This window comes from Amblyomma mixtum, chromosome 3 (genome assembly GCF_055824585.1).
Source record: "Amblyomma mixtum isolate Tamu chromosome 3, ASM5582458v1, whole genome shotgun sequence".
Classification (NCBI taxonomy): domain Eukaryota; kingdom Metazoa; phylum Arthropoda; class Arachnida; order Ixodida; family Ixodidae; genus Amblyomma; species Amblyomma mixtum.
The window spans coordinates 41,528,506-41,544,458 of NC_143014.1; the positions used below are offsets into that span (position 1 = coordinate 41,528,506).

The window sequence follows — 15,953 nt, forward strand, 5'->3', positions numbered from 1 at the left end:
CACTATAGGCTGAGTTTATTTTTGCGTCTCTGCTAGCATACGCTGAACTAAAAGTGGGAATGTGCCTGCGTTTTGCATACGTGTAACTATAAATATTCATGTGATTTACAGAAAAAGCGAGCGGTACACCTTCTACAGTTTACTAGAACAAAACGTGCATTTCTCTGACATTGGGGCATACAAATCGTACGTAGTATATTCACTTATGCTTCTACAAAAAAAGACTACCACTTCCTTGAAGAAAATGAACGTTTGGGGTCGCCACCATGCATTTTTACGCGACTTTTAACGTCGAAATAAAATGGAAATTCCCGCCTAAACCGGGCGCAGATCCCTCGTTATTGATGTTATAGGGTGCCAACTACCAGAATATGCCATTATTTATATACTCATCTCGGTGAGTAGACTGACCCTTTAACAATATTGTCGCCATAATTATAATCATAGTTATGGTGCTTTGACGTAATTGAACATTTTGTATGATGCTGTACCACAGTAACAATGTAAATTGCATAGCTCTGCATGGCAGGTCTTTGGCTACAGCTCCATTTCGACTTGAACCAAAAAGTTGTGAGGGAAAGTGTCTTAACGACCTGTAAGAAATGACCTAGTTAGGCTTCAGTTATTTTCCTATAATATGGTAACGAATTGAGATATACTGAAATTAATTAGGTATAATATAGAAAACAGGAGGAAGATGTACATAATAAAAGCATCTAATATTACGATATTCCTAATAATTAAAATATTCTTTTCGAGACACACTCCTCCCCTTACCTGATCTCTTAACTTAGGCATGGGTAGAAAAAACACTGCTGGAGTGTTTGCTGAACTGCATTGCAGCTTGCATGTCAGTGCCCCCTGCTACCATTATCCTTCCAGTTTATTTAGTGTGTTTCACCAGTCGGGGTTGTGTGGTGCTTTATCAAACCATGACTTCACTACCTCCACCTATGGTGGTCCTTTGCACACAGAACAGCACTAAATGCTACCAGTGGGTGTGGAGGCTGTTTGTGTGTTCACAACAAGGAGCGTTTGTTCTTTTGCATCGAGTCAAAATGGTGACATGTCCAAATTGGTTCCAGTATACGTGCACTGTAGAGCTTATTCATTGGAATTGCCTCTGTGTTTCATGCTAGAGAAACGGTGTGTGCAGTGCAGATTGAATAAACGGGCATCGCGTGATTCGGCCGGTTTGTGAAAGAATGCTGAATTTTTACTAATGCATACCTTCCGACTCTTCTGAATTTCGACCAAACCTCTCGATTGTATGAACGGGTTCTTATTTCTCCCAAAAAATTCACCCCGAATTTCTTCTGAATTATTTTCTCCCAAATAAAAAAAACTGCATGCAGTATAGGCGAACTTCAATTGCTAGTATACGAGCTTACTGTCTCGCCGAAACCAAAGTGACCACAGCTGCTACTGCATTTTCGGGCATTGAAAATTCGGGCTTATTTATATACTTATGATGAGCTGCCAACTTTCCTTTGGGACTAATGTATGTTTCTGACCAATTTTTTGAAAAGATCCAAGTCTGAAAGTTTAGTTCTTAAAAATGAACAGCGTGCTTCTGGTGCTGAGCACTCGGTGCGAAAGCCACATTTTGAGTTTTCTGATGGTATAGTGCAATTCTATAGTGCAATTCGCAGGTAATCAGCGACTTTTGTGACTAACGCAAGATGCAAAATCACATGATGTGCAGTGCCATGGTGGGCATGTGGCAATTGAATTTACATGCATTAAAAACCATAGAACTCCTTATTTGGGTTGGCAAAATGAAAGTGTGGTGTGGGTCATCTGCAGTTGGGGTTCCAGGCTCAGGTAAATGGTGCTAAGACGCAGCTTGACTGTTGTTCCTGTGCTATGTTTTCTTCTTTTTGTGGCTCGACTTACATTGTTTTAACCTCTGTGCAATTCAGTCACTGCTCTTGAAGTGCCAGTGTGTTGTGCGAGGTTCAGAGAATGATTTGCATGACACAGGTGGCACGTGACAGGCACCCTGGTGGTGAAGTTAATGAAATCACTGCTGTTTGCATTCTATGTGCTTTCGTGTTCTTTTTCGTGCTATTTAGGAATTGTGTGACACCTGGTTGTGTGTGCCGTTTTTGTCTAGAAGCTTACGCTCTTCAGCTTGGACTACGTTCTCCCTGGTTTCCGGGCGGAGCTTACAGTAATGGAGGTAATGTGCTTGCATTTACTTTTCTTTGCACTTGCTAAATGGGATGAAACAATCTTAAATGGACTGTGAGGGCAATGAAGGTTTGAAGCTATAACTGAATAAAAGTTCTTAACCCTTTTGCTACCACAAAAAAAATGACCGATTTTTTTAGTGTTTTAAAATAAAATTATTGAATGTACTGTGCATTGTAATATACATCAAACTGTAGCTAATGGTTATACTTCCAAGCGAAAAAAACTCGAGTTGCGTATGCAAAATTTTTAGAATATTTGTTGGTTAAATATTCTGGTAACAAAAAAAAAACAAGCATAACAAAAAATTGAAATACAGTAGACTCTCGATAATTCAAACTCAAATTAATTTGCACTTTGGTTAATTTAAACAAATTTCCAAATTTTGGTTGGCCAAGTATATTTTGAATGCTTTTCAAAGACACTTAATCCGTATTGTGTTTTCTCTTCAATTCGGTAAATTAAAACTTTTTCTCTTGCTCCAACACTTGCGATGCACGATAGAAGGGTTGCCGAGGTTGGATACTTCAGGTTTGCAGTGCCGCGCGAGCTGAAAAGTCGGCCTCTTTTACTACAGTTAACTTGGACGCACTCCAAAAGAGGACTGCGTCGATGTCCGATCGGCACTCCAAGCGATCAAGAGGCTGCGTAGTTTCATTTTCTAAGCTTCGCTAGCAGCCCGCAGCAATAGTGGCTGTCGGCCGTGCAAGCCAAGCCCAGCCGCGCGGCGTTTTGGGCGTCTCTTTCTAGAGGGCCATTCGCCTCTCTTCCGCCCGCATGGTTCTTTCTGTACCCCCAAAATGCGTGCCGATAACTCGTTTGTGTGGTGAAGCTTCCTTACATGGATGTCACAGCATGTGTGGAAGCTCCTGTGGAGGAGGCTGCGAAAGGCCTTACTATTAGTGCAAAAGCACTCTCCCGATGGGTCAGTCCCGGCCAAGTACTTGCAATGTTTGTGCCATCACTGCCGACGGTGCCGCCATCCCATAACATCATTTACACTCCTAGCGCCCCCGCTTTCCGCTCCCAACGCGCGAGGTATCGGCATCGGAATCGCGCGAATAGCTGCGCGGCAGTGATGAATGCGCGCTGCTCATGCCATGTCTTTTCATGCGGTTGCCATTGAGGTGGTGTTCATGCAATTATGCTTTCGCACGTGTATAGAATTTAGGCAAAAATTGTCATTTTTGGAATAGTTTTGCTTTGATATTCCCGACAGTTGCCATGCAGTGCAAAAATTATGGAATAGCGAATTATCGTTATTGCTGCTCAGTTTTCACTTGAAAGAAGACAACCATTGGTTAATTTTTTTATCAATTAAATTTGTGTAGTGCGATTTTTTTCTTTTTTTTTGCAGCCTTTCGATGGTTCGGCCTTGGAGTAATTCTGACGGTTTTTTTTTTTTCAGTCCCTTGAGGTCGCAGTTAATGTCGTTTTTACTCTATTGGGAAACCAGTTCATTATTGACAACCTTTTTGTAATCGCATAACCAGTTGGAGATTTCTGGTTCAGTAAACCTTTCAATGCCTTTTACCCATATTTTATGTTGTTCCTAAAACTTTTAGCTTCGTTTGCATATAAAAATAGTTCGAAAACACTTTTTGTGTGCACAGATATCCATAAAGCAAATTACATTTAGTCTTGAACCGTATTGAGGTGAAGTTGTGATAATACAAACAAAAAGCTGTGGTCCTTTGAAGTTTGAATTAGTGAGAGTCTACTATACAAAATAGTGCACATGTTCTTAGCTACCATTCTTGTGATTTTCAGCTGCATACATAATACACTGCACTTTTTTGGTTGTGGCCTCTCAAGTTTGGGAATATGGCTGCTGTATCACTAGAGAGCGTAGTCACTTGAAGACATGAAGCGGAGGTAGATGTGGGATGTGCTGCACATTACACTTGTTCTGAGTTGTTTGTTTTTTTATAGCAGAGCTTGCAGTTCCTCCTTTTCTCAACATTTTTTTTTGATGGGTAGCAAGTGGGTTCTGTTAATGAAAAGGGGGCGTGGCCTTCCTTGACATCATCATAATCAGAAATCTGCTGGCACATTTGGTAAAATATCTTGGCAGTATGTTGTGAAGACCCTAAAGCACCAAATACAAACACTCTTGTCATTTACAAATCAAGCGCACTGCATAAAATACAATGTGAACTGTAAAACGAAACATGTCCGAGCACGCGCTGTTGACCCAGGCCTCTTGATACAAAGTCTCACCAACGGAACTGAAATCCGACCATTCCACATGGTTGTCCAACTCACCACAGCTGCTTTAAAAAAGGAAAAATTAACTTCATAAGAATCAACAAAAGTGCACAGTGTAGCCTTTCGCCTTCGAGGAGCGCGCGGCGAAACAGAGGCTATGATTGCCGACCGGTGGACTACAGAAGTTTCATTTTTCACGTCACCTCCTCGCGTGACGTTTGGTTTAAAAACAAATGAAACCAAACAGATGGTGTTATTCAACTAAACTAGATGGCGCAGCTTGTCCAGGAGCGCTGACTTGAATTTTTGGTGGCAGGTTCAAATCGTTGGTCATATAAGACTGATGGCTTATGGCACAGTAGCGAAAGAGTTAATCAGTAGCCAAGGGTTTTATGATTTCACCTGATAAAGCATGTTGTTTTTAGTACTTGTCACACTGCTTATAGGACTATAAACATTGGTTATTATTATTAACGTTTACATGCGTCTTTTTGAAGACAATTGCATCTTTTGTCAGGAAATCAACTCATTTCAAGACCATGACACTCTTAACAATGCACTATTACACAATAGTGCAATGAGTGCCAGACGACTAAACGCTACTAAAACATCTTGTATGACAGTAACAAGAAGGAAGCATTGAATGGAATTTTATGCACTATTAATGACGTACCCAACCCATCACTGCCGTCACTGAACATAAATATCTCAGACTACTAATAACCCCGCCGCGGTGGCTCAGTGGTTATGGCGCTCGGCTGCTGACCCTAAAGATGCGGGTTCAATCCCGGCCGCGGCAGTCAAATTCCTATGAAGGCAAAATTCTAGAGGCCCGTGTACTGTGCGATGCCAGTGCACGTTAAGGAATCCCGGGTGGTCGAAATATCCGGAGCCCTTCACTATGGTGTCCATCACAGCCTGAGTTGCTTTGGGATGCTAAACCCCCATAAACCAGATTAGTTGGTTTTGTGCTCAAATACAGTTAAACCTTGATTTTAAGAAGTCGGTAAAATCCACAGTTCACTTCGTAACCCTGAAATTTCACTACATTGAAATTTGTCTCCTAGCATGCCAAGAATCCTCTAAAACAGGTAATGGATCACTCACAGGAAAAACCGCTATCTGCAGTGAGTGTCCCTTCCGCCCCTCCTTCACTATCAACAGCAGTGTTACGTGTCGTTGGTATGCTCATTGGGACTGCATTGAGTCATGTTCGTGTTGCGAGCTCGCAAGCCACCTTAACACATCTGTAGTGCTGAGCACCTATGCACAGGTGCATAGGGATGAAGCTCCCTGTTGGTGCTGGTGCTGTTTCAAATCCTGCTTGGGTATGAGGCTTTTTCTGCTGGCTTCCAGTATGATGGAAAAGTTAACTTCATGTTTGCCCTCATGTGCAACTTCAGGTTTGCCATGGTCGCTAGACAATGTTTGCTTCAGTTTGCCATGAATGGGAGCTAGAGAGCATTTCATGTTTAAATACATGTTAAAATTGCTAGCCATGCCAGCAGCAATAAGCAGCCATTGTAACACTGAAAATGAGAAAAGCTTTTGCATTTACATGTGAACGTATGAGCTATGCAATGAACTTGTGTTGAGGCTCATTTTCATTTGTGGCAGCTTCTTCATAGTTGGGGGGATGGTGCAGCTGGTTGCAGGCTCCTTTCAGCTGGGTGATGAAGGCAGAGTGATGTTTTTGTTTGGTTTTTATCACTGCTTTTACATTTTACTTTGAAGGACAGCACTGTTGAACATCAGGGTTTACGTGCTACTGCCTGCCTGCAGTCCTGAGGAATATAAAATGGTTTGCAGGTCACTGTTGCCTTGTGCACTGTTGGGGAATGTCATGAAATGAGTTGTTCGGATTGTATCCACCGGTTGGGATTTGAGAGTTCTCTGGAGGTCTTTAAAAAGTAGAGGTCAGCCTATGAGATAAATCATAACATGCAGGACACAGTTAGGTGAAAATTTTGTTGTATCCATTGCAGACTTATTTCCCAGCCCTCAGTCACTTGTAAATGCTGTTAACTCCCATTCTCAGGCAAGTTAAGGCGGCCTTCAAGTGGAAACTGGCAAACCTAATTCCAGAAGTGAAGCCAAAATTATTTATTTCCGATACCCTTATGGCCCAGAGGGCATTATTAAGAGAGGTGGATCTCTTCTTCCCACTCATAAGGCAGCAATATATAAAAAATTCAAATAAATTTAATAAGTCGACCAGCCACTCTTTGGTCGATGTTACGTGGAATTGCCCTGTGGCAGTAGTGCTGTTGCCGTGGCTGTGCAGTGGAAGCAGATGGGTCAAGTTAAAAGGCCTGTCTGTGTTGTCAACAACACCTTTATGTGTGACTCACAAAGGTGAAAAAATGTTCTTGTGTTTCGCTAAGGCTGAAGAAAAGCGGGCGAGTGCTATGGCACATCAAGTAGCAAAAGCAGTGGAAACGCGTGGCGAATTGCCCAGCATGATAAATGCAAGCAGCTGAACATGGTGACACATAAAGCAAAGGGGCGAGGGACGCCGAATGTGTTGTCCAGCTGGACGAGAAGCAGCTAATGGCAGTGGCTCCTCAAGCTGCGAAAGCAGCCATGGAAACCATGTCCACTGTTCAGGTAGAATAGAAGTTGGCAAATGGGGTGGCTATCACCATATATGAACCGTTCTTGAATGTGCTATGCCTTTCGTGCAATTCATTTGATGCTTAAACCTACTTCTCTATGACGAGGTGTAATATTTTTTATGTTGAAGTCATGTGCTGCTGGTGTTTCATTCCTGCCTGTGTCATCTTCAACCCTGCAAGCATTTAAGTTGACCACCTCACGTTTCCTTTTCGTTTCAGTCGCAGGAAGAGGGGCTGGTGGTGAACTGGAATGGTATTGAAGCGTGTGTGCATCGTAGCCACTTGCCTGGACCGTGGGATAAACCAGAAGACATTGTTGTTGGTGAGACAATGGTTGGCACATTACTGTATGTGCAGCCACTAGTCCAACGACCCTACCTTAGTATTCAAGGGCCTTTGGGCCGGGAACCATTTGGAACAGTCCGCCCTGGAGCCCTGCTAGAAAATGCAGCCCAGGTTGTGGCTGTGGAAGCTGGTGCTGTGCACTTGCGTCTGGAGCCCAGTGGTGTGCGAGCTCTGTGTCCACGACCACTGGTGTCTGATCAAGATGTGGAGGACGCACGCGACTTCATCACTGCTGGTGAACGCCTCAGGTGAGTGGCTTACTTTGGCTGCAGGGTAAACTCAGGTCCCTGAACAGCCTTGAATTTAATAATCCGATATTTAAGGCCCTTGAAAATGCTTTTTTTTTTTTTAGCCTATTATGTCTGCCATGAACTTACAAATCATGCTTAATGTATAGAAAGGCTCATTAAATTAATTTATCTTCGTGGTGCATATATTTATTTATTTTCTCAAAGGCCTCATGCTGAGGCCCATTACATGAAGGAGTGCAGTTTCATGGCAAACAGAGATAAAAATCACGATGAAATCAATCAGTCAATCAATCAGTTTTATTTTCACCAAAATAAAATATACATGGCGAAAAAGGGGGGTAGGAGAAAAAGCTGCACAATAGCAGCTTGACAAATGTTTTCAATGAGCCGCATAAATATACTAGTGGATTAATGATGGTGACGACTTTGGTGGGCAGGCCATTCCAGTTCCGTGCTGCTCGCAGGAAAAAGGAAAAATTACTGCTGAAAATTGTAGTATTAGTGTGTGGGGGATACACTGTATTACAGTGGCTGGAGCAGGCAATGCGGTGGGCTCTTTATATGTGTGGGTTATCGAAAGGCAAAGAACGGAAAAATTCATGCAAAAGGTCAAGAGGTGCTATCGCATGGTGCGAGGCTAGAGCAAGTAAGTTATTCGAGCTTTTAGTGCTGAGGTGCTTGAATAGTAGGAATAATCCGATCAAATCTTGTTGTGTGGTTCTCAACCAATTGAGGCCACCATTAAGGTTGCATGGTGGGGGTCAAAATAGCATTAGCACACACCAACTTGGGGTGCTCGGCGAACTTGGCAGAGCGCGAAGGCATTGTGCATGCGCCCTTGATAGTGGCACCAGTGGCTTGCACCACTGCACCACTGTATGCTTAACCCTTTCACCGCCACTCCAGAGATAACTCGGGCTACCACACATGCACACCCCCTGCCTCTCCCGAGTTAACTCGTTTTGGCTTTTTAACTCACCCCCTGCCGCTCTCGATAATACTCGTGTAAGAAAAAACGATGCAAACATATAGCACCATCTATGGAGAGACGCTATAAACTCATAGATCTTGTAGGGTGAATTTTACTCAACAGATAGCGCGCATGTTTCCACATCCGAGTTGCTTCGTTTTGGTTTCCGCACAGCAGCCATGTGAAGCAATGTGCCACACTCGTCCGCGCTTTGACGGACTAAGAAATTCAAAACTACTTGTGAATTCGGAGTCCAACGATAATGAGAACGAGGAAGGAGCCCACCTAAGTGCCTTGTCGAGTGATGTCAGCGATGAAGTCCTCCTTCCACCGAAAAATCCGCGTGAGAAGAGGAAATCCGACAGGCACGATTGGTGCTGGAAGATTTGATTCAGTACAACTAATATCTATAAGACTATCCTGAACAAACATGTCTACATGCCCTGCAGAGCATTTTAGTGCGTTACTAGCAAAAAATTTCCAGGAAAATAATATGCAAAAAAAACCCAGCAGGGTGTGTGCAGCTGTGAGTAAACAAACCTGGCAGTGAAAGGGTTAAAAAGCTGGCAAGTGTTTGAACATTAGAGGGGAGCGTAGCAGCTATCCTCTACACTGAAATGCTATGAAGGAAGCAGGACCTTCCGACCCCCCCAAGAGATTTTGTGAGCTTGAGCGGGAGCGAAAATGCCTAACCCCTCACCATAGCTAAGGTTTAAACGTTCACATTACACACTCGTAACCATTTTGTGAGTTTTTTTAACCTCTCATAAAAAATGTGCACCTGACCTTCAGCATGATGATCAGCATTTTTGCTTTATCTCTCTGCGATTGGCCTGCGCCGCCAGCTATTACCTCTCATAAAAAATTTGCATCTGACCTTCAGCATGATGATCAGCATTTTTGCTTTATCTCGCTGTGATTGGCCTGCGCCGCCAGCTATTGCAAAAATGTCGGATCGCACCATGATATAGCAAACACTTGTGAAGTGAACGGTGCTAAAAACCAGCGGCGCAAACATGTCTGTCTACGTGTTTTTCTGGTGATGGATGGACAGGCGGGCGGGCGGGTGTGCGGATGCATGATAATTTCGACTCTCTTGCAAAAATATGTTGCAACCTTTTTTCCCGTGTAATGAACCCTCCCCCTCAATTGATGTCAACTTTTCTGGAAAAAAAGTGGGTTTATTATGCGAGTTTACCTATACGGTGTATACTGGTTTCAGCTTTCATACAGCATTGTTCACGTACCCTCTTCATTGTTTAAAGGGTAACTCTGGGGGTTTTTCGAGGTTCACGTACAGTAGGCTCTCATTAATTCAAACTTCAAGGGGCCAAAGATTTTTGTTCGAATTATCTCAAGTTCGGTTTATCGTTAAGAGGGGTTTAACGTCCCAAAGCTACTCAGGCTATGAGGGATGCCGTAGTGAAGGGCTCTGGAAATTTCGACCACCTGGGGTTCTTTAACGTGCACAGACATCGCACAGTACATGGGCCTCTGGAATTTCGCCTCCATCGAAATTCAACCCGCGTGGCCAGGATCAAACCCGTGACTTTCGGGTCAGCAGCCTAGCACCATAACTTTTGAGCTACCACGGTGACTTTGCATTATCAGAAGTGCACCTTAATATGATCTAAGACTAAATGGGATTTGCTTTATGGACATCTATGCATGCAAATACTAGTTTAGAACTATTTCACCATGCAAAGCTAAATGCTTTAGCACAACACAAAATATGGGTGAAAGACGCTGATGTCTTTACTTAACCAGCAGACTTCCAACTGGTTGTATGGTTGAAAAAAAAGTTATAATTCATTGGTTTCCGAATAGAGTAAAACCGCATTTATTGGGACCTCAAGAGCGCTCGTCCTGTGTTCTGTACTTCTACTGTGTTCTGTGCCTTTTTTTTTTTTTTTTTTGCGCTGCCCTCTGGTGTTTCAAATATGAACCAACTAACCCAAGCTCAAATTTTAGTAGAAAAGAGCTCCAAATTATCTCAAGTTCTGATAAAAACCGTACAAAGAACATTTTGCAACGCAGCAAATTTAAATTATGAAAATATAAGCAATGGTACTCCACTTTTTAGTTAATACTGCAAGGCAGTGACGATTTTTCGAATTTCGTTATGGGTTACTGCATTCCCACTGTCATGAATATGAAAGCAGACAGAACTGCTCCAAAATAGCCTCCTTCACAGGTGCGACGAAGTAGCGTTGGAGCCACCACAAAACAAGCAGCTCGTGATGACCGTGCATTTTCGGCACACATGACCGCATGGAGAAAGGCGAGGGGAGCGCACTTTTTCGCCGGAACAGGGCGATGCCTGAAAAGAAGAAAATGACCAGCAGCATGTCAATTATTGTCTGAATTGGTGTGCAGCTGGCCTTAGCTCCCAAATGCGCGGCCGATAGCTGATATCGTAACGGGCTGGTAGTGAAGCCCAGAAAACAAAACTACGCGGTGATGGGCTGATTGCGATGGACATGGCCCCCATTTGGACCGCTTTTGTGTTAATCACTTGGAGGGGTTGAATTTGCAGCTCACATGGCACCGCAGATTTGACGTATCCGACCTCGGCCATCGCTTTTTCGCGCTCCGGAAGCGTTGGAACAAGCCAAAAAGTTTGAATTAAGTGAATTTAAAAGAATCCGCAGTACGGCTTAAGCGGCTTTAAAATGCCTTGGAAATATAGCCAGTCAACCAAAATTTTAAAATTTGTTTGAATTAACCGAAAGGTAGAATTATCTCAGTTTGAGTAATCGCGAGTCTGCTGTATTGTAATGAAACTTTTGCTCTAGATTTTTCCTCCCAGTTATAATCATTTCCAAGTTGATTGATTTTGATGAATTGATTTTAAAGTTTGTCGTTTCTGTGGCCTCAATTTAGGCACCTGATTTCTGCAAGCAACATTGCAACACTGTTCCTCATGTGAAGAGCAAATTTTGAGTCTTGAATTGGGTCATCGTGGCTATTTTATAAAAGCAGTCGTTTTCAGTTGCTATTTTCAGCCATGCAACGTGCATGCGGATGTCTTTCCAGTAATGTCTGTGATGTCATCGCTGCGTAAAGTGGAGCATTGCCCCTGACTATGAACTGAGTTTTTGTTTCAGCTTACTGTTCTTGCTGTTTTAAAATAGTTCTACTTGGTATTTTGAAAAGCATGCTTGTGCTGGAAACAGTGGACTCTAAGGAATGTGATGCGAAAATTAACTCAGCGTTGGGAAGACCCCAGAGTTGCCCTTTAAGTGGTGGGCAAAGCTTGTATCCACTTGTCAGCAAAGCTCACCTCTAGGCTAGCTGCTTTCCTGCGTGATGGCTCTAGGCACAGTGAAGAGTTCAGTGAAGGAGACGTGCCTCAGTTACCTCACTTGTAACAAAGCACTTTCATGTAATAGAAAAAAGAAGCATGGAATGGCCAAAGCACTGAGGCATGTAGGTTAAAGGTGCACTGAAGAGAATTCTGAACTTGTCTTTTTGCCGCGGGAACTCGATCTACACGTTCCGAGCATTCTTAGAAACTGTGACTTATTGCCCTGTATCGCCGATTTCCCTAATTAAATCGAATTAACGTCCGGCTCCCGCCCTTTTTTTTTTTAATTCTGCCTCGTACGATGGGCGGAGTCGACCAACGCGTGAAGTTCCTTTCAGCCAGCTCCGTGGAGGCTTTGCTTTTGCTTTATTTTGTTTTTTAGGTTTCTGTGAATAAATAGTTTCATTCGCAGATAATATAGCCGCAAAATAAGCCCGCAGAAATAAAAATACGCGCGGACTATTTGCTACTACGGACTACTACGTATTACTCCGCCGATGGCAGAGCGGCAAGCCGCCACGGGACTGGGTGAAAGGCACTCCACGCGTTGGTCGACTCCGCCCACCGTACGAGGCAAAATTTAAAAAAAAGGGCGGGAGCCGGCCGTTAATTCGATTTAATTTGGGAAATTGGCCATACAGGGCAATAAGTCGCAGTTTCTAAGAATGCTAGGAACGTGTAGATCGAGTTCCCGCGGCAAAAAGACAACTTCAGATTCCTCTTCAGTGCACCTTTAAGAAAAAAGAAAATGAGCTCAAGTTGCCACTGTGGAGCAACTTGTGTCTTCATTATGAGGTTGATGGCAGTAGGGCACTCGCTCATCTTGGAGGTTGCAACCAAAGTTGACGAATTGACTGGTCAGAGATGTGCTACCTGTTAAGACTTCTGCAGGAAGTTACTACTAATTAGCTGCACCTTTGAATAAAGTGACTTTGCACTATCAAAATTTAACTTTATGATCGCTTATGGTAGTTGCTGAAGGTGCATGCAATCAGTGAGAAAGCTGATTGGTTTATAAAAGGGCTAATGCAAGATAAGGAGCAAGTGCATGTGTAGTTTCGATCCTCATGATGAATACTCATCAGATAAGTACTGCAAGGCACTAAAAAAAAAAAAGAATTAATGGCGATTACATCTGTGGTAATAATAGCTTCTCCACGTTGTACTTTTGCACATGCTTTTGCAGTTGTTGCATTTCCTATGAATGCTGCTGCCATGCGTGATTGGGTTGCGATTGTGTTTTTGGTTTTGGCAAGGTTATAGTAAAGTAGTTTACCCCGCCGCGGTGGCTCAGTAGTTACGGCGCTCGGCTGCTGACCCGAAAGATGCGGGTTCGATCCCGGCCGCGGTGGCTGAATTTCGATGAAGGCGAAATTCTAGAGGCCCGTGTGCTGTGCGATGTCAGTACAAGTTAAAGAACCCCAGGTGGTCGAAATTTCCGGAGCCCTTCACTACGGCGTCCCTCATAGCCTGAGTTGCTTCGGGACGTTAAACCCCAATAAACCAAACCAATACACCAAACCAGTAAAGTAGTTCACGCTGTGAGAAATGTGTTGGCATCGATTTGAGGATATTGTCGTTCAGAACGTTTGCAGCTAGCATCTAAAGATCAATGTGTCCTCCATTCAACCTGCTGCACGTTTGTGGCTCTGGCCTCCCACATACATGCAGTGTTCAAAGCATGATGCTCTTCCTTGGCTGCATCCATGGCTTTTCCACAACGCAACTGGTGTGCCACATCGCTGCTGGCATCTTGATCATAACTGCTGTGGCTGTTACTGCACAGGCGTGCAGGTTGCTGCACCATGCAGTCATTTCAGTACTCGAGCAGTATTTGAAAGTGTTCCGCGCCGTCTTGTCATGACCATGCACCCCTCCTGATAATGTTGGATGTTAACGTGAGGCGCAACACACTGGTTATGTGCACAGGGTGGTCACGTGATTACGGACACCACTTGGCAATGAATACTACGTGTTTGCCAGGAAGGTTAGCCTTAACAGCTAGTACTGTAAGAAGTGATGTACTGTATTACTTTTTTGCTACAGGCTTTTGGAGTGTAGATATAAGCTGAATTGCATTAGTGAAATTCCTCTTCCTTTTCACACTGCAGCTGCCGTGTCATGGCCCTCAGTTATATGGACAGAGTTGTGGTCGTCTCCCTTAAGAAGTGAGTTATTTGGATTTGAATTTTTTGCCTTTATTTTTTCTGCTTTAAGCGGTTTGAAGCAAGAAGACTGATCTGCAATGCCTTGTATCCCCCTACCTTTTTTCTTTTTTGTTTTGCAGGTCCATGTTGTCAGCAAAATATGTTGCCCCCGAAGCTTTGGTTCCAGGAGCAAAGTTCCAAGTAAGCTTTCTGCTGCAAAGGCACCTTTTGTTTATTAGGGAGGGTCAGCTACTGGGAACTCCAGAATATATGTGGTGGCTACAAAAACTTTGAATTGTCCAGGAAAACATTCGAAGAGTTTGCTTAAAAGGGTTTGTAAACCATTTCAGAACAGTTTAAAGCAGTCATGAGCAACCATTCAAGCAGTGTACCTTTTGCAGGAATATTTTTCTGTGGGCTTGGTAATAGCAGAATGATGTCATATTCGAGCTGTTTTTCATTCTCTAAGAACCATGCTGACATCCTAAACAGTTTGTCTCGCCTGTCAGCAACTAGCCACCACAAGCGACATTCCTCCTACATGCTTACACCTCTTCCATAGCAGGTGCACGTCTGCACCTACCCTGCAGTGGATCAGTCGTAGGTTGATCTTTGCAGTGTGCTAAAATACAGTTACTGCAGTAACCGAGTCCGGAAGCACAGTAATGCAGTGCTCCAGTATGTTGTCGAATGACAGTGAAGGAAAACAGTGGAAAACACGGTGAAGTAGTTGAGCCTAATGTCTCCGGTAAATGTGGCCGTGTGTTGTGATGGCAGTGACACTGGGGCTGTTCATAGCATGGTTTCAGTTTTGTATCTGAGTGTAGCGCACATGCTGTTTCGAGGATAAATTTTCGTGACAAAAAAGGTGTGCATTAGAACTCCATAAATGTGGTACCATGTCCATACCTGGTAACTTGGTGACAGCAGTGGTGCTCCAGCTGTGCCATTTGCGCCATTCTGGTACAGTTACATTTTGCTGCTCCAGTCTACTCCAAAAGTGGCAAATTGATCAATATTGCGCCTTATCTGTGCCAAAAAGAAGGTGCGGTCACGGGAAAATAGTTATTTTTAGAGCCACTCAGGCTTTCAGTTGGCAACTTACTACTAAAACGTTTCCGCAGTTGGCAGCCTAGGGCGCTGCTGGGCTGGCTCGGGGTAAAATCTAGCACCCAGTTTATTCCTGCACAGTTTTTTTCCTCCTTGGTGCACATGCAGGAAGGAAAGAACTCAGGAGAGGCGCGCATTATGTCACATTTTTTGAAGCCGGCTCCCCCTTGCTCCCTTCCTACCTGTCCGCCATCTCAGTGTGCTTGCGCTTGCGGAGCAGGCATTGCAGCAGACAATGATGCTGCGCCTAGCGTTACTATTGGCTGCGCCATCGCCCGAAGACTCCAATAGCTCTTGCAGAAGTGCGTGACTTCCGGCATACTTTTTGGTGCACAGCTCGGATAGCTAGAGCTTTCCTTCCTCCATGTTCGCGCATCATGTCGCTTGAATCTAAAGGTTGCATCATGTCTGTCAACCCTGAAGAATGAAGAGGGCTGAAGAAGTATCTTCTGGTTTGAAGAATAAAAGCTAGGAGCAGGTCCAACGATATCAAGCTTTGTTTTAACAAGGGAATTTCGATCTTGCTGATTCACTTCGCAAGCTTGATGAATTTGCAAAAAATTTCACGAAGCGTTGGAATAGTAGAGCCAACATGAAAAAAAAAATGGTTCTAGTGAACGTGTTCTTCAGACTTTTAGTTTAGCACACTTGGCTGAACTTGCGTGCAAGACATTGTCAGCAGTAATAAAAATTTTTGTCACTGTTTTTTGTGAGCACCTTCCTCTGTTTTCTTTTTCTTCCTAGCTACACATGGCTGAACCTTATCGCGTTAGAAGCAGACTGTTCTTTGTGACTCCTTTATTCCGT

The 15,953-nt window shown here is 43.7% G+C and overlaps 1 protein-coding gene across 2 annotated transcripts in view; it reads left to right on the top strand.

Annotated features, from left to right (window-relative positions):
* Rrp5 (Ribosomal RNA Processing 5) overlaps positions 1-15,953 on the top strand; it is an 86,016-nt gene that overhangs the window by 16,166 nt on the left and 53,897 nt on the right. For both annotated transcript variants that reach the window (XM_089578845.1, XM_089578846.1), the window contains 4 exons: positions 2,117-2,182; positions 7,236-7,609; positions 14,001-14,057; positions 14,177-14,237. In XM_089578845.1, coding sequence (XP_089434971.1) covers positions 2,117-2,182; positions 7,236-7,609; positions 14,001-14,057; positions 14,177-14,237 — 558 coding nt within the window. The remainder of the gene's footprint in view (positions 1-2,116; positions 2,183-7,235; positions 7,610-14,000; positions 14,058-14,176; positions 14,238-15,953) is intronic.